Source organism: Aedes aegypti, chromosome 2 (assembly GCF_002204515.2).
Source record: "Aedes aegypti strain LVP_AGWG chromosome 2, AaegL5.0 Primary Assembly, whole genome shotgun sequence".
Classification (NCBI taxonomy): domain Eukaryota; kingdom Metazoa; phylum Arthropoda; class Insecta; order Diptera; family Culicidae; genus Aedes; species Aedes aegypti.
In genome coordinates this window covers 448,331,104-448,351,287 of record NC_035108.1, presented here as the reverse complement: position 1 = coordinate 448,351,287, position 20,184 = coordinate 448,331,104, and the positions used below count along the sequence as shown (strand labels likewise).

Sequence of the window (20,184 nt, the reverse complement as noted above, 5' to 3'; positions counted from 1 at the left end):
GGATTGCATTTAAAATGTTTAAACTTCAGTACTTTTCATGTAAACCTTCGTTTCTGAACACAAAAGCTACGTTTCCTAGATTTTGAAAAAGCCATTAAACTCGTAAAAAACTATACCTAAGTAGAATGCATTCGAGAATAAATCAATTTGAAATATAACACAATCAACTCAAACCAGGAATCGATTGTATCCTATTTTTACTTAGTCTCAGGTGTGTTGCTCTGAACAGCGTGCAAGGCCCAAAGAAGAAGCATCTGATAATCAATATATTCGGATGTTTGTTTATTGCTTCAGAAGCGAAGAAAAATGCATCATCATGTTTGCAAGTTCAAGGTTCAAATTGATCGTGATGAATCGAATTGCTGTGAGTTTTGTTTGGGTTTATATCGACAAGAAATATGATTACCGTTGCCTTCACAGTTCAATACCCACGTCATTATTGTCTCTTTTTCCACCCATCCACCGTCTAATTTCATTCAATTGATGTGAATCTTCCTCTCTGTGTTTGCCCCAAACAGGAATGGCTCGAGAAGCAACCGCTGGACGTGGCCGCCACTGCGCCGATCCTTCCGGGATCCGCCCCCACGACGGATTGCGAAGCGTCCGGTGAGTACACCGATTCCGACTCGATCGCTCGCGACACGGACAGTTCGGAGGGCCTGGCCAACTCCGTTGCCACGTGCCTCCAGGGCGATCAAACCTCGCAGGAGATGCTCACCGACAACGTGTACCCCTCGGAGACCTCCAACATCTCGAACGACGAAGTCGAATCCAAGAACAACTCCAACTCGAACACTTGCCTGGTCAAACGACGGGTCAACAAATCCACCGCCGAGAGGCCGTGGTCCGTGTCGTGCATTTCCCAGCTGAACACGTCCGCCGTGGAAATCAACCAGTACGGGGAGAGGCGCGAGACGCACTCCAACCAACGGCTGACGGCGAGCTTTTCAATTAGCGAGTCTGCGCTGAACACGATGTCGCCGATGCGGCCCGGGACGCTGAAGCAGACGACGAGCAGCGGCAATGGGAGCCAACTGGCGGTCAAGAGTTCGGACAGCAAGGGATCGCTGAAGAAGCGGAAGCTGCGCGCGAGACGCAAGGTAGGTGTAGATGGGCGTCGTCGGTGGTGATAACGATGATAGGATAGGAAAGTAATTTTGTGCGATAAGAATGCGCTGATAGCACCGAAAAGGTGGAAATTTCTGGACAATTCGCACGATTGTTTTGCGAATGCAGTGGGTTTGAATTCTCTGTGGTGAACGCACAGAGTTTTGATTGACCGAAATTGTGAATTTAATTCGGTAGCGGATATTTTTTTTAACTTTTTCGATTTTTCATACAAAATGATAAATTTTGGAGGGCAAGATCTCGGATATATTTGGACCGATTTGATTGAAATTTAAACACAACATAAATTTCAACACATATTTTGATTTTTTCCCTAAACAAGTTTGAAAGCAATTTGAGTTAAATGAAATTCTTGACGAAAAATTATGAACGATTTTTTTTTCAATTTTTCTTATATCTGGGTGTTTTGTGTTAGGCAACACTATCATCCTTGAATGCCCTCAATGTGATTTTTGAAAGTTAAATTCTTATCTAGCATGAGCCCTAGATACTTAACTTCATCTGACCAATTTATTGGAACCTCTCTCATCCTGACAACATGTCTACTTGAAGGTTTCAAATAAAGAGCTTTTGGTTTATGTGGGAATATTATTAGTTGAGTTTTGGAAGCATTAGGAGAAATCTTCCATTTTTGCAAGTATGAAGAAAAAATATCCAAACTTTTTTGCAATCGACTACAGATGACACGCAGGCTTCGTCCTTTGGCGGAAAGGCCTGTGTCATCCGCAAACAAAGATTTTTGACATCCCTGAGGTAACTCAGGTAAGTCAGATGTGAAAATATTGTATAATATTGGTCCCAAAATGCTGCCTTGAGGGACACCAGCTTTTACAGGAAGTCTTTAAGACTTGGAATTCTGATAATTAACCTGAAGTGTACGATTTAACAGACAACTTTGGATTATTCTAAAAATATAAGTTGGAGACTTAAAGTAAGGTACCGCGGGGCAAGTGGGTAAATGGGGTAAGTGAAAACAATTGATATATTTCACTGAATGTGTGAAATAACGTTTTGAACTCATGCGTAAACCTTTGAGGCCATTGAGAACATTACGATAGGTAAGATATTTCTGAAATTTTTCAGCCATTATTGCATAATAGAGCGAAAAATTGTTAACCTGTCAACTGTTACTCCGTAACAAGTTGGCAGCGTACAATCTTATTTTAATACTAGTGGTCCCGGCAAACTTCGTCTTGCCATCAAGTAGGCTGTTGAAATACGCCATGCAAGTCTCGTGTAGAAAATGACAGATTCGTTTTCTCCCGTTTTCTCACTATCCCGATGACTTTCTCAAACTTTTTCTTCGCACAAACACGTCGGAGCTCTGGACGAATTCAACAGTGAAAGAATCATGTAAGTTCAATCACCCGTTCTCAAGCCATTTCGTGACATACGAACACCATTCCATTTTTATTTATATAGATTTTCAGTGGAAATAAGTTGCGGAAAATAATTTCCTGTACCACTTCTTAGTTGTCCTCTGTGACAGTTTCAAACTGCAATAAAAAAAGTTTTAGAAATAATTCGACGTAGACCTAAAAATAACTAAATTTAAACACCGTCAATTTTCTTATCAGGTGGGGCAAGTGAAAAGTTTATCATTAGAGATTGAATTTGTGTTTTCTCTTTAAGTCGCCATAAGTAAACATGGTTCGCAATTATCATAGAAAAACATAACGTGCTGATAATTCAAGAAACACTATACTCAAGCGTTAAAAGCTATTAGAAATCATGGAACTTCTCTAAAAGATGTTGCCAAACATTACAATATTAATATGTCTACTTCGGGCAGCCAATTAAAAGGAAGACGTTGACTGAAAAGTTGCAATATTAGAGAACACACGGAAAACTCGTGGAATGTCTATGTAAAGCTAGTTCAAAACATAAAAATGGGATATAGGTCTATCCACATAAAAAAGATTCTAAATACGTTATTGAAGGATTCCGTTTGGTTTCTCCCGAAGAGTTATCCGACGTCATATCTGACTTTCTCAAAAACAAATAACGAGCGGTGGGAATTATACAGAGCAGAAATGCAATTGCTGTCCTATAATGTAAGAACTAACATTGGAAATAGAGATGGGCAAAAATAATCGAGCCGTTCAAAAGATCCGGATCACTTAAAAGAACGAGAGATCCGTGGCTCTTTTTTGGTGAGAGTCGGTTCATTTGATCAGCATGGATCAGACAAAAATTGATCATGAAAAAGAACGAACCGATTATTTTTCCTATTCCCCTTCGTTCGCTTCTCGGGTTCATTATAACGCTTGTCACGTGCCTTGTTTTGCGCGAAACGCCACAGCACAGCTTTCTGCCGCTCAATACTCTCAGCGCTCTCAGCATAGACAGATACATTTGCTCCGCCCACTTGTATACAAGCAGATGATAGATAAAGAGAAAAAGTGCTCACTTCAATAGGCCAGGAGAAGTGGATGAACTTGTCATTCATAATATGAATTTCATATACCTGTCAATTTTCTTACAAAATCTACTTTTCTCTGCTATAAATTCACTCTAGGTGAACCACTTCCCCTGGCACATTTTGCTTCTTCCTTGTGGTTCGGGTAGGAGAAATCGGCCTAGTATATCGTGAGTTTCTGGGGAAGAAGGTAGAATGAGAATGAAAGAGAGTGAAAGATACTAAAGGTACGACGCATCGCGCATCAGGGATATATCCGCTCTTTTTCCGTTTGCTCGGATCAGTTCGCTCTTTCTTTGTGAGCCGCTGTACCACTGAACCGTTCAAAAGATCCGGTTCGCTAAAATGAATGATTCGGATCGTTTCCGTTCACTAAAATGAGCCGTTTTGCCCATCTCTAATTGGAAACGTTGCAGTTATAATGTTGTCGAATCGAAACTAACATAACTGTACAGAAGAAAATTCAAGTGAAAAGAATAACATTTTCTTTGTTTACATATTACTTATGTTTTTGTTCATTGGGAAGCCTTAACAAATGTTAAAGCTTATAGAAATCGTGGATATAACTGTTTATTTTTGAATTTATTATTCAAAACGGTAAACTTTTCACTTGCCCCACTTTTGGGGCAAGTGAAAAGTAAGGAGACATTTTTCAAAAACTTTTTCTGTATTTTTTTCTTTAATTTTTCATACAAATCAATTTCAGCATGCTGCTTATATTTGGTGGGAGTCAAGCTAAAAAATATACACGACCTCATTTGTTTCAATTTAAAGTCTTTAGAATTTGAAGAATCTCAACTATGCGAATTCCATTACCCACTTGCCCCACGGTACCTTATTTAAATTTTACAATTAAGCCTTCATGCCAAATACTGTCGAACGCTTTTGCTATGTCTAAAAGAGCAACAAAATTATAAAAAATGTTTCTCGAAACATGATAGCCCTACACAAAAAGTGTCTTCACTAAACTTGTCTGTCTTCTCGATGAATTAACACAGAGAACATGAAAATTCAATAAGCACAAAATAATTGTCAATTGAAAAATGTGTCGGTTGTTGTAATCACTATTCACATTATTGATTAAAATGTGTGTGGTGAATCTGAAGAAACATAGTAGGCCTGACGTTCAGACCGTCAGTTTGAAAACTGAGATCTTTTAGTGAACACACGTTGTCAGTCCATATTACTTTGCGAACTAAATATTAATAAACCCTAAGATAGTTATTTCTATATATATGCACAATTTTAGAAATTAGTGAATAATATCACAATGTGTAAAACCAAGATTTTTCAACTCCAATAATTTGTATTGATTCGGTGGTAAGTTAATAATGCTCTACATCTTTACATTGAAGTACGGCATAACCGGCATAAGTAAATAGTCAAACATGCTGTTATGAATATGTCGGAATAGATCGATGAGTCAACTGTGACAGAGCTTATCATACTATTGAGCCATCAGAATTGTCTTTATTTTCGAGCATATTTTATTAAATGATCTCAAAATAAGTAGCTGCTCCAATTAATTATTTTTTGGAAGCGTTTTTTGTGAAATGGCAATGTGGTAATTAGATTGAGTCCTTTTTTCCCACTAAATGTCCCTGGAAACGCCAAGGATCTATTATTGTGGAAAACAAACAGTTCATGGTCTATATTATGGATCACTTGTAGGAATTACCAATGTCCAGTATTTAGCATTTCTGATTCATAAAGAAAAAGAAATATCGTTAAAAGATGAAATCATACTGAATCTAAGCGAACGAGCCATTTGTATCCAGTTTTTTAAAAGCACTAATGGCTGCCGCAAACAGGCTCACTTTCTGGTAGGGATCAGTCGATTTGACGTTTAGCTTGGGTCATTTTATATAGAACGGACCCAAGCCAAACTTCATACCAACTGATCCCTACCAGAAAGTGAGCCTTTTTGCGGCAGCCATTAGCGCTCGTAAAAACCTGGATTCTATATAAGATGAATTTTACCATCTGTGGGAGCCTATGAATGCTGAATTGTCAAAAACTTCAATAATTTGGGGTTCAATGTAGAAATATTGTCAAAAAACCTGCAAAACATTAGACTACCTTGAATGTTAAATAATTCCTTGTATAATTTGTTGTCTAAAAAACTTATGAGCTTCACCTTCGGCTAACTGACAAGATCCGGGATTGGGATCATGTTTGAGTGCCTTACTTTAAAATTGTTATTTTAAGGATAATGACAACTGTTTGTAAAAACAATACACGCTAATACACTTGTTGATTATGCTATAATCTCTGTAAAGGGCCCACGAGTAGAAATTTTGAAACTACCGTTGTAAAGTTCTCTCTTGACAATGTATCCGCATAGGCTGGTTATATTCAGGAAAGTACAGTTGAATATAGAAATATCGAATTTTCGATAGCATTGTAGATGCGTTAGATAGAATAGTAATGTCATTACTCTTATAGTAAAATCAAGAAATTACATGAAATACCAATTACCCATTCCGAGTCATAGAAAACTGCTAGTTTGGCAGTATCTTCCCAGAAAGCGAAGACAGTATGCTACAGTACTGAATTATTCTGTGCGCATTGGCCGGTTTCCCATATAAAATTATCAATTTTGGTGGTTTTGATCTCGGCTTCTAGTGCTCCGGACGACCTGAAATGTTCAACGCAGCTTGAAAATAACTTGAAATTTACTCGACTTCTTTGCTTTGCCATGTTGCCAAGAGTAAATGCAATGTATTCTATTGAACTTGTTTTGCGAAACCATAAAATTTGGTGTTGCCGCAAGGAAGGTTTCAGAATTATTCTAAAAGTGGCCATTTCCCTGAGGATACCAGATTCCCGAAATATGCCAGTAGGTGCCCAATGTCGCCAGAAGTCATTGAAATGTCTTCTATTGAACTTGTTATGCAAAATCATGAAGTTTGATGTGTCGTAAGAAAAGTTCCAAACAATTCTAAAAGGGGTCATTCAAAAATGACGTCCATCATTAAGGTGAGGAAGGGGGTCTACAAAAGTGTGACAGTGCATTTATAAGATATTGGAAAAAGCGTGACAGATGGGGGAGGGGGGGTCTAGAAATCCCGATAAATGATGGACGTCATTCCCAAAGTGGTCACTTCCCTGGAGATGCCGTCCCGCTCCACCAGGGATTGCTGGATATCCTGGACCAACTTTGTTCCAATTTTAGATTATTCAGAAAATCAAAAACAAAATATATGCGTCACATAATAGGCTTGTGATGCTATAGGAGAATCGTTCATCCCTTGCAAATTTTCCAGACTTCCAGAACCTATTTTGGGGCATCTAGACAGCCAAAATATGTCCATTTTGCTAACATAAGGAAACCATTATTTTTTCAGAATGATTTGTCTCTGCAAAACTATGATCTTTTGTTGTTGTGATGTTCATTTAATCGAGGTTAATTAAAATTATGCCTTATGCCACACTTACATCCACCCCCCAGAAAAAGTGGGACGGTCCGACCAACCCGAAAATACAACCTTTTGGTCCCACTCTTCCTCTTGAAGTAGTAGCTTCAAAAAGTTCGTGATTCGGTTTCTCAGAACGCGTCACGTAAGTCTCAAATCGGACTTTTAAGGCTAAGTAGCCCGTCATTCGTTTTGGCAGCCATATTGACATAGAAGCTCGCAATTTTAAATTGATAAACGTCAGTCCTCATAGATCATATTGATCCAGAAAACTATCAATATATGCGCTGACATGCAGATAGTAGGGGGGACGGGGCAAGATGAGCACCCCTCAAATATGAGACTATTTGAATGAATTTTATTAAAATAACGTCATACACTGCTTTACTTGGTTTAAGTTATTTTTATAAGTCGGGGCAAGATGAGCACCCCTTATGGAAATAGGAACATGATTTGGATATCATTCAAATATGTTTAGCAATGCTTGGACTAGTTGCCTTAGCTCTATTACATTTGCTGATTAGCTTGTATTCATAAAATTAAGTCGCTATATAGTCGTTTCTCATCTTTTGCTTCTATTTCTAGTAAAATAAAACAAGTAATGCATTTATATCTTCTAACTGAGAATGGATTCAACAATTTTCTGCACAAACCAAATTTGAAATGCATAGTTTGATGCAAAATATACGATGCTTATCAATGATAACTTATAGGTAATTTAAAAAAATGCAATTTGCCCCGCAGTGTATTTAAGCCACCTGAAAAACATCTATTTTGTTAAGTTATTTTATTCAATCAAATTTTCCTTTTTTTGACCCCGTTATGTTTATGGGTGATAGAAAACATGTTTATATTAAATGTTCCATGTCATTTGCAATAAAAAATAATGGCCACATTCAGTAAAATAGGTTTATCCTTAAGGTGCTCATCTTGCCCCACCCTACCCTATGCTGATACTTTTTCAGAAGCAACAGTGCAATTCCTACTGATTTTCTTCAATTCGAAATTGTAACATGATTTAGCAACAATCAACAACGACACGCACACATTTCAATGACGGCCTACTTCGTCTTAAGGGTTAATAACTTTTTGAATTATCGCAAATTTCCATATTCGACAAAAATAACAAAATTTGGAATTAGAAATAATTTTTATATGACAATATCTAGGGAAATACGTCTACATAATTGTTCAATATAAAAAAAAACAACCTTGAGCGTATATTATTATTTTTAATTTAAATTTACTGTTTTCGAAATCATTCCAATTTGAATTTATATCATTTTTTGCAATATGGGATATATGATATAACTCAAAAGTTTGTGTTTAAAATACACCCGATTCTGTTTTTGCACGGATTTTTTTTTGCACGGCCATGTAAAAAAAGTTTCCATACATTTTTTTCGGTAAAACCTTATTTTTGCATATTTTTTGCACATTGTTTGAAATTTTGAACTGAAAACTTTTTTTGCACGGTACGCATCCCCCGTGCAAAAACAGAATCGGGTGTAGTGTGAATTTCGCGCTTAGTAAAGTTCATGTTATATAAAAGCCACTGTGAAAATTTCAGGTTAATCGGAGCACAAGAATCCAGGCCTATTAACTAGACCGTTTCGTATGAAAAAAATAATAAATGGTGTACGGAATTAAATTGCGACACACACAAATATTTGTCATAATTCGGACGTTCAACCAATCATCTTCAAATAGATGCAGTTAAGAGTGCTATCAGAGTCAGAAGGTCCTTAGATAGCGCTGATAATGAACTGAAAGGACATATGACTATATTGAAGCACTTCAAAATAAGTCCAGTGTACTTAGTGAATGAAGATTATATGTTGAAGCGTAACTTTTTTGATCATTGTTTTTGGGTTGCTGATGTAACTCGTCAGGATTGGGATACAGGAGGACCAACTTTCCGATCTGGATCATTAATTTTTTTCACTGATGGTTCAAAACAAGAAAACATGGTAGGGTCAGGAGTGTTTGGCCCAGGAGTTAATGTATCTTATGCACTGGGAAGTTGGCCAACAGTTTTTCAGACCAAAATTTATGCCATTCTTGAATGCGCTGACATTTTTCTTAAAAGGCGCTATAGGAATGCTAATAAATGTATGTGTTCGGATAGCAAAGCAGCCTTGAACGCTTTGAAGTCTAGAACTTACACATCAAGACTTGTTTGGGAGTGTACCAAGCTACTGCAGCAGTTGTCCTATCTTAATAAAGTTAATCTATATTGGGTTCCTGGCCATTGCGGAATAGAAGGAAACGAAAAAGCTGATCAGTTAGCAAAACAAGGCTCTGAAAATGCAATTAAAGAGCTGGATGAAAGCAAAAATTAAACTCAACTGGAAGAACGCAATGGACTCTCGCCAGTCCAAACGATTCATTGAACCAGATGCCTATCAAACACAGAGGTTATTAAACCTCAAAAACACGATCTAAGTACTTATACTGGCTTATTAACAGGCCACTGCCCCAGCAAACGTTACCTCAAAATTATAGGTAAATTGCAAGAAGATATGTGTCGTTTCTGTAAATTAGAAAGCGAGAGCACTGAACATTTGTTGTGCAAGTGTATTGCACTATACCACAAGCGTTGCAAACATTTAGATAAAGGCCTGCTAGAGCCTAATGAAATTCGAATCTACCATCCAAAACAGGTACTGAATTTTATCCGAAATGTAGTACCTGATTGGGATGCACGCCAATAGCTGTGGAGATAGTTACTTCATATAGTAATATATTTCTACAGTACGGCAAAAACAAAGAGGATAACACAACAATAGATCAAATTAATGGTCGCAGTGGAATCATGTCCCCACAAAGGAAAAAAATCATCTTCAAACTTTCAGGGAGTAAAATAAAACATATTATGAATATTTTCCCATGATTGTTTTATTCAATTTAAATTTCATATCCAAATGGACGAAGTTTTCTTTTCACACTACTCATACGGTCCTGTACAACACTTAGACCAAGTGCCTTCTTCATGATGGCCCAGTACTTTTGAATTGGCCGAAGTTCTGGTGTGTTCGGGGGTTTGAGATGCTTCGGCACGAAATTGACCTCCTTAGCCTTGTACCACTCTAAAACCTGTTTCGAGTAATGGCACGAGGCCAAATCCGGCCAGAAAATTGTAGGACCATCGTAAAACCTCAGAAATGGAAGTAGACGCTTTTGGAGGCATTCCTTTAGGTACACCTGCCCATTGACCGTTCCAGTTGTCATGAATGGGGTGCTCCGCTTTCCACACGAGCAAATTGCTTGCCAAATCATATATTTTTTGGCAAACTTTGACATCTTCTGCTTTCTAACGTCCTCAGGGACATCGAATTTATGATGAGCAGTGAAAAACTGGAGCCCCAGAAGCTGCCGGAATTCTGATTTTACATCCATAACGAGACAATGTGGTTTTGTCAACATCTTGGTGTAGAGCTTCCCTGTACGTGTTCTACCTACCGTCTTCTGCCGTTTATCGTGATCAGGCGCCTTATGGACTTTGGACCTATGTGATCCTTCACGTTTTTTTTTTCATCTTGCACGAAAGTTTTGAATAGATTCAGTTTCTTCGTCACATCTCGAACTGAGCTGTTGGGATTCCTCTTCAAAGTTTAAACTACCCGTTTGTGATCCTTAACACTATACGGAGATCCATTTTTGCCAATATTTCTTTCCGGTCGATGGTCAAACGTTCGTGGAACCGATTTAAAACACGTGACACCGTAGGATGTACCATTCCTAGCTTTCTGTTGATGGCACGATGATATAGATCCGTATTTTTGGGGTACGTAAGCAAAATTTTTTTACGCCGTTGCTGTTCTTCTGACTTCATCTTCATAACGATTGCACATCTGTCAGGGAAAATTACACAGCGTTAAGAAATACACATTGAATAAAATACACCCAAAATTTCAATAGAAAATGCCCAACGGGAAAAAAGTTACAGCCAATTAAGGCCGCACGTGACGTCATCATAATCACCCTATCAATTTCAAGAAGCAAATCTCAAGAACCACTCCATATATCGATGCGAAAAATGTATCACTATGATTCTATATACAGTGCCCGAAATTCCTATAAGTGCATGACCATTTTTCACCGGCACATGTAGTATGAAAGTCCAATACTTCAATAAATCATCTCTGCTTTTAGGTATTCGGATAATATGATATTTCTACCAACTACTAAGACTTTTCTTTCAAACAGTTTGGAATGAAGAGGAAAAAACGGGATTTGAGTATGGAAATTCTTATAAGCGCACCTTTATTTTCAGATCATAAAAAATCATATCACAAGAACACAACAACTTTAGTACTTGGTTTGTTTACCATTTTTCAGAATTGTTTCATAAATTCGTTTCGGCATTGAATCGACGAGGTTCTGCAGCATTGTCAAAGGAATTTTACGCCACTCCTCTCTAACAGCTGCTTCCAGCTCTCGAACTGATCCGAACTGCCGTCCTCCACTGTAAACCCGTCTTGCGAGGATTCCCCAAAGATTTTCGATTGGGTTTAGGTCCGGACTCCGCGCTGGCCAATCCATAACTGGGATGTCCCGCTCCAAAAACCATTGTTTGGAGGCCTTGCTGACATGGATCGCAGCGTTATCTTGTTGAAAAACAAATTCGTTTTCCATCACATCCTCCGTAAATGGGATCAAAACACTGTCCAGAAGCTCAACATAGTTTTCGGACTTCATTCTGGTAGTAATTGTTGCAATCGGGGTTTTACCTCTACGTGAAAATGCAGCCCAGACTATCAAACTTCCTCCACCGAAATTTCTGCTCAGCTTCACTTGCGGATCCTTCCGAAGATCGTGCCAATAATACGCGCAGCAGGACCATCAAGATTAAACTTCTTCTCGTCGGAAAAAATCACGTTGTTCCATTCCCGCTTCCAAGACATATGGTTTCTGGCAAAATCCAGTCTTGCCTGAACATGCCTCGGAGTAAGGTTGGGTTTTTTGGCCTTTTTCGTGTACACCATGTGTCCAGATCCACGTAGTATTTGAGATACTCGCCTTGTTGTGATGGAAAGACCCAATTCCTTCTTAATACCGGATGAATCCAGCTCCCCGGCTTCACCAAGCTGGATAATTCGGTTCCTCTCACGGTTGGTGATCTTGGAGTTGCCCTTGTTTTTCTTCCGGATGCCGTAATTCTCACCTTTCTTCAGGAAATTTCGCACGACCGTCTCTCCTCTACCGATCCTCTTGGCGATTGCACGGTTACTTTGGCCAACATCCTTCAATTCAAGGATTAATCTTCGCTCCGTTTCGTCCAAGAACTTTCCTTTCGGCATCTTGAAAGCTGTCAACAAACAACACTGTGCACGAATCGCAAAACTTTCCGCACGCATCCGTTTACATCGGCAGCAAAAGAAAATGACAAGTTTTTGTAGTGTGAGTGAAGCAAACACAAATGGCGTTAGCTTATAGGAATTTCCTGGCCAAAAAATAATATTTTTATTTCACAAAATCGAAAAATTTTTAATTTTGACTGTCTTTCATACAACCAAGTGGAAATATAGTAAATATCATTTTAGTAACAGATCGTCAATGTTTTATGTAATAACTAGTCGCAAATGTTGAAAAATGCGTGTGCGCTTATAGGAATTTCGGCCACTGTATGTAGTGCATACCCCATTACATTTTCAGCTTCATCGGTTCACTAAAACTTGAGATTTGCTTCCACAAAGTTTTGATGATAAGTGTTAGAGTGAGACGAAATATAGGGAAAATAACACGGTCTCCCGTGTCCCCTTAAAAGTGGTGCTATTTGATTTCGTTCACCCTTCATTCTATCTAGTAAGTTCTGTATATATTACCCAGAGAAAATAATAAACATTTTGATGTATCCTCGATGGTTTTCATTAGCCAATAGAAGTCATGTTTTTTTATTCGAATAGAAGATTTAGACAAATTTAATACAGAATGTACGTTGAAAAACATCCGATTTGAGAGGTAGCATTGAAACATCTGAGTTGCATACGCAACTCATATGAAATTAGCTAAGAGAAGATGTAAAGAAGGATGTAACTGCTATAGCTGCTATAGTTAAAGAGCAATGTATCGTGAGCTTTGCAGTTATTACGCTCAGTTTCAAAACCTTTAACGCCGTGTTCCGATGTTGCTTTTGCCTTGATTTCGGATGTGAAATCAACAGTTGATCGATCACTGCTTTTCCTTACTCTTTAGATATCTAGCATCTTCTAAAAAGTTATTCATTTCAATAGTTTCTACAATTTTGCATTGTTGCAACCGAAAACATCGCATCTACAAAACATTTGAGGAAAACTATTTTTAGGAAGTAGTTCATAAAATACTTCGTATTTAGTATATGTTGCAAGATATGGTGTCTTTGGCAAAATTGTTTATATTTTAATTATGCTTAAAATAAATCGTCATTTCAGGAATTCCCACTTTACAATGCCGCCTGTGGCGATGTTCCGAACTAACATTTACCGCTAACACCAATCTACTGCATTTAATTCACGATTTCATCCAATCGGGATTCTGTGGAACAGTTCGTTCCATTGCAGAACCACATGACCTCATCTTGTCCGTAGCAGTAAAGCTTCTCAAACAAGATATGATTTATTGCTTGCAGATAAAATTAACATTCGCTTTACTTTCTACCCCCGTTGTAGAATCGCATCGACGAGTCCGGCTCGGATGAATCGCAACCAGCGCAGCAGTCTTCAACGTTGCACCTTCTACAGCACTCGTTAATCCTGCAGCACCAGCAACAACTGCTCCAGCAGCAGCAACAACCTTTGAGGGAAATTCAACTATCGGCCGGAAGTAGCAGTGGAAGTGGCGGTCGCCAGCAGCATCATCAGCATCATCAGTCCAGCAGCAGTCATCGAGGGGGCCTCCTGAAGTCGGAGTCCTTTTCCGGACGGATTCGGCTGTCGGATGACTTGGTCACGCTGTCGTCACTGTCCGGGTCGTCTGGATCGCGCAAATCGTCCTCTGCTCGGCAGACGACGAGGTCAACGGCCATGACGACAATGATGGCCACCGTATCGACGAAGAAATCCGCTCCGGATAGCGAAGAGGAACATCAACAGCAGCAGGCACTGATGGCGAAGCCAAACTTTAAAATCGGTTCCGTCACGCGCGCTCGCTGCGGCAGTCTCAATCTAGGATCATTAGCCGCGTTGGCTAATTATAATCTAGATGGTGTGGAGCGGAGTGAGGCGGACCTCAACGGAACGGGAACCGGGACCGAGGAGATGAGCAGCTTCTCGGAGCAAGCATGGGACAACTACCAGGAGAAGTACATGAGCGAACCGTACTCGGAGGATCGGGACACGGACGCCGCCCGGCGGTTGCTGGACTTTGGAGATGATTACAGGAATTTTATCGATTCCCAGTCGGACTGTGCGTCGTCGTCGCTTTCGGCGGCCAACATGGACTCGCTGTCGCCACCGCGATTCCGAAAGAACGATTCGCTCAGCAAAAGTTCGGAGCCAAACACGAACTCGCTGAACCGGCGGAAGCGATTGGACGAGTACCGGATGGATGATCGCTACAGTGAGTATCTTGATCAGGGTTGGGAAAAAATCTGAAATTCACTCTACAGTAGCCAAACAAAGCCAATCACAGTCAGCGAAGCCAGTGAAACTCACGCCCATCGCTGCTGTAGGTAAAATGCCTTGAAAATTGCAAAACACCCGTTGCTAAGGGCAACCCAAAATTACTGTAGAAAAATGTTCTATTTCCCGCTGCATTTCCCGCATTTAGAGCCTTCAATGACACTCATGATTTAGAAAATTCGTGCACCCAACAGAGGCTACTTGATGAGATTCACGTTTTTGAGCTACTGTACTGGCCACGTGATTTTCGCGAAAATTCAAGCCTACTACTATTACCATTCCCAGCACTGGTCACCACAGACATGCAATGTTTTCTAGTTTATAGATGTCTAATGATGATTTTGAACAATTTCATTTTTATTGGGGTCAGTTTTGCATTGAAATATTCACACACGAGCTACATGCACAGCCCACCGCAGCCTGCCGTGTTTTCTACGCTTAACAATATCCATTTCATTATAGACTTGGTATAACTCGTGATTCATGCGACGCCGCCAGATTCTTGATAATGCTTCAAATATTCACAGTCCTTATGATAACTTTGCCTTTTTTCCCAGGTCACAACATGAACTCGTGGTCCAGCAAGTCGGGCAGCCCGCCGCATCATTCGCTGGACAAGACGCTCACCTCCAGTCGAGGCAAGCACCACGTCCTGTACGAAAGTCCCGATCACTCGCCGAGTGGTAGCAGCGGAGGAGGTGCCGGAGTAGGTGCCCTCAGTGGAAGTGGTCGTCGGCGGTCACTGCGCTCGGTGGACAAACACAACTCGTTCCTGCGGTCGCTATCGCACGAGACCAGCTCCAGCTCGAACAACGAGTTCGACGAGGACATGGAAGCGGAGATGAAGAAGCTGCTGATCCAGAGCAAGCTGCGGCTGGCCAACACCGAAGCGCTGAAAGCCAAATCGCACCTGCTGAAGCCGGAGGACTATGTAAGATTGACGATTTTCTATTTGTGTGATGTTTGTTTGCGCTATGCGTGCACTTACTGCTGCTGCATCAATACGATCCTGTTTGTGTTGGTTTACATCTATGTGGAGTTGTGTTATGGTAATGTTTGATGAGAGTGTTGAATTTATTCATTAAGCTGCCCCGGGAGGGCATTGTAAATATAAATGATCGTTATTTGTTATACACGAACACTGCGTCCTTCTTTGGTTTCGTTTGAACCTTCTGGGAGGAACGTCTTCTTCCAAATTGGCATATTTTTGAAGCAAAATTAACCCTACTTTGTTAGGAGATGAAAACGTGTAAACTGGTCAAGGCAACGCGTGGATCCATCCGTTTTCCGGTGGGTATATTGCTTATATTGTTCCGTTGACTAATACGCGGCATGAGTTGGAAGGAAAAATCATTAATAATAATCGCCTCTCATCGCTTACCACAGTTATGCTCAAACATTTGATCATTAGCACCCGAAATATATAAATGCAAACATGCTCATTAAAGAGGTATACAGTTTGAGGGTACTTATTGACGGATGTTCCGAAGCGCACCCGAAGCGGCGATGGATGATGAGTTGAGACAGCTAATTGTCACTAATAACCAATTGTTTCATGGCGATGAGTTTCAACAGTAATGAGTGAAGGTAATAAAAAATGGAAAAATGCAGAAGTGAAGAATTTAGTAATGCAGTTGAGACAGACGAAGCGAGAGGAGAGGAGTAAATTTTGGCAATTAAAAGATTGAATTTTAATTTGATTCAAAGTTTAGGCTTCAATACAAACAAAAATAATACTTTATCGAATTGAACCGATTTGCTACTGTTCGGAGAAGCTTTATCAAAATCCTAACATTAATGTTTAATCAAAACCCTAACATTGATTGTTAAATCTTAAAAAATGACGATATTTCTGCAATATTGTAATATTTGTACCTCTTTGTATTGAATTTCCATATAAACTTTAAATGGCGTATGCACAGCTAAATTTCTTTGAAATCACGTCAAATTTTGGGAGGATGCTATTTGCCATAATTGACATTGTTTAAGCATAGGGGAGCCAAAACTACAAAATTTGCATCAGTCTAATCTTCGCCATCTCTTCTAATAAATAAAATAACCAGAATTATTTGTTAGTTGCCTTGGACTATAGTTTAACAGTATCTTACAACGGTTTTATCAATTTCCTCATTCAGATATAGCCGTTATTCATATTGAAATCTTCCGTTCTCATATTCAATTGACCAAAGGCCATTTGCCATAATTGTTATTTGACATACGGCTTGAAAACCAGCCTTTATTTGAAAAGCATAACAATGGTGGAACAAAAGTTATTTATGACTAGTATTTTTTTCCAGAATTTTCTGCCAAAATTCTGTAATTTTGTTACATGAATTCCATCAGTATTATAATCTAGTCATAAACCGATTTAGAATTTCATAGTTTACGAATTAAATTGTCTTACGAATTTCATCAGCTATTCTTTTCCGAATACAGCTAGAAGGTGTGGAATTTCTACTACACTATGCCTACTACTTTTTACTTTTTAAAATGTTAAATCTAAAATGTTGCGACCGTTACGAAATTATGTTAGATTTTGAACAATAATAATTCAGCTATTTATCGATATATTTTCAATATTTTCCCACCAATCGGTCGGAAATTTATGCAACATTTTACTCAAATGGAGAAAACTATTGATTTTTGACGATATACTATTGAAAATTGGGTGTTACTCAAATTTAACAGTTAAATCGGCCCTTTTCATGAATAACACTGAAATGGGCACTTCTCCGAACGGAGAGCTGTTCGGGACATTACATTCTAAAACCATTACATGCAAACCATTATATTCTAAATTATAACTAAAGGAAGGTTGCAATTATGACAATTGACCAAAATTCAAATGCAGCAAATCACATGGCGTAGTTAACTTTATGCGGTCGTGTCTTGTACACACACAACCCTCTCTGATTTTATTGTTGATTGAAATGTCAAACATTTTCACTGCAATATTTAAATTAATTTTTATTAACCTTATATTGTTATTTTAGGTATCGCTATTGCATCGGATATTATGACTGACACGATCAGCGAACATATCCAAACCAGGTTTGGCCAGTATATATATACGTTCCTCAAATTTCATGGATCAATGGAATAAACTAAAATTTACATTTGAAGTAAATTTTACAACATCTATACTGCCGTGAATCGCAAGTCAGACCCATCTGCATTTTAGTCAAAATTGAGTTGAGTTCAGTTTTTAACATATCTTCCAATGCTCTTTCAGCTGCCTCAATGAGATAATATGATTTGTTCGGAAAAAATAGGAATAAACAGCAAGTCAAATTGTCCCATAATGAAAAATAACCGCATACCAGTCCCATTAGAGATTTTCGCACCGTGTAACACAAAAATGAACCGTGTTTCGATCATCTTTATATTTTTCTTGGAAAGATATCGTAGTGGATAGCAAATTGTGAAAGTTTCATCAAGATGTGAACATATTCCAATTATTTAGAACATTTGTATGGAAAACAAGTTTGAAAACTTCACAGCCCATTTTCACAATGCCTACTTTTTACAGTTGGGACTGACTTGCGATTCACGGCAGTACAAGTGGTGGTTTGAGATTTTTGATTATTGATCTTCTTCAATGTCTTGACTACTAGTCACATACTATTACATAGCTATAAGCATTGCTGTTAGCTTAGCTATGAAATTGGATCCAGGAAACAAGACCCAAATTGGAGGTGTAGTAAACATGTCTTACTTCCTCCGTACCTTGGATCCGCTCTGTCTGCAATTTAGATTGTTCATTAAGCAAACATATCTCCTGAACTGTAGGAATTTGTTCAATGATCGTCCATGGTCTGTCTTGGAGAAACAGCTCAAACAAAATTGTGGTTCATTTCTTGTACTATGTCATTATAGAGAATTAATAGGAATCAGTGATGATTGCATATCATTTGGGCTTATTCTACGACTGGCGTGAGATGACCATTGTCGGTGTCGTATAGCGAGGTGACAATTCTCGACTCGAGTGAAGTGACTCGCCGTGCAAATCAAATGGAGAGTCACTTCACTCGAGTCGAGAATTGTCACCTCGCTATACGACACCGACAATTGTCACCTCACCCCAGTCGTAGAATAAGCCCAATTAACTTAAAATGACAAAAAAGTATTAAAAACAGAAATTCAAGAATACCTAAGAATATATTTTGTTTTTTTTTCAACATCGCATAGTTTTCGTCGATTAAACTATAAAAATATTATAGTGTAGGCAAGAAAAGTCAGATAGGGGTGTTCAAAGTTTATAGCAGGCCAGCGTAAAAAGCTAGATTCTAGTCTAGGCAATTGTTATGTTCTAGATGCTTTTACGTTTATTTGCACATCCTAACTAACATTTAGTGCAAATGTAAACATTCTTGAAGCTTTGTTTATTCGGCTTTGTGTTGAGTAAATGCGCTGAACCTACGAATGAAAGCTTCTATGCGCTCCTTTTACCAACAAATCTAGCGAATCTAGCTGTGCTGACAGCTATTAAGCATATCGATCATTGCTTTGTTTTGACTGTTATAGGACAAATAGGCGCTTATTTCGCCATTTCGCAACTGTTGTGTAATTTGTATACAGCTTCACTGTATTATAGATTTAATATTATTATAAAACTCCTTCAGTGCTTCCGGAATCCAATTCATTAGTAGCTGAAGAAATGTTCCCAACGTTACAAATTAATGTACCGGCAACGTACCAGTACCCGCTCATGTTCCAGTAGCCCGTTGAAAGTTAGGTAATTTGAGTAGATACACAAAAAATGTCCACAGAACCGTATAGCGACTATAGTTTTCAAATTTTCAAATTTATATTATCTACAGATAAACACATAAATTATCGAGAGGGAGATCGACATGTGATTCTTCAGAGAGTAATAACTTAGAATTTCCCCGGAAATGATTGCAATAGATTCTTTGGGTAATAGATTCGCAAGGATATTCGCCGTAGAACGAGTGCAGGTCATTAGGCCGAATGCCCTTAGTCCGAATGTCGTTAGGCCGAAGGCCATTAAGCCGAATGCCGTCAGGCTAAATGAACGGTTAGGCCAAAAGGGTCGTAAGGCCGGAATAACATTTGATCATTTACTACTACACATTGCTAACACATTCATCAGTGTTTTTCTTTATTTTTAACAAAGGCTTTCTTTCTACTTTTATTTGGCAGCGGTTACTATGTTACTGTGTGTGATTTATTGAAAATATTGACCATTTTCGGCCTAATGACCATTTCGGCCTAATGACCATTTCGGCCTAACGGGATAGAACCGCGTAAAATAACGTATTAGCGACTTAATGCTACCCTCGACGATAATCGGATTAAACGTAAAATTTAATTTCCATGCTACAGTTGACTCGCCACACCTGGATGTTCTACATCTCGATATCACTCCTTAAGTCGATGATTTTTTTCGGTCCCTTGAATCTGCATATATTTTCACACTCCATGTCTCGATATCTCCTTATATCCCGTATATCGATATGCTCCCTATCATTACTGATTATCTTTTCGCATATCCATTATTCAAGGTTACTAGACTAGACTTTAGTGATTCAAAGCAATTTCAGAAGACGAGCTTACTTCAGTTTGTTTTTTAATTTTCCTAGTAACGGAGTGATTTTCA

General features: G+C 38.8%; 1 protein-coding gene across 4 annotated transcripts in view; it reads left to right on the top strand.

Moving 5' to 3' along the window:
* Positions 1-20,184, top strand: part of LOC5569804 — an 818,297-nt gene that overhangs the window by 740,609 nt on the left and 57,504 nt on the right. For all 4 annotated transcript variants that reach the window (XM_021848005.1, XM_021848004.1, XM_021848003.1 and 1 more), the window contains 3 exons: positions 519-1,100; positions 13,614-14,502; positions 15,122-15,495. In XM_021848005.1, the coding sequence (XP_021703697.1) occupies positions 519-1,100; positions 13,614-14,502; positions 15,122-15,495 (1,845 nt within the window). The remainder of the gene's footprint in view (positions 1-518; positions 1,101-13,613; positions 14,503-15,121; positions 15,496-20,184) is intronic.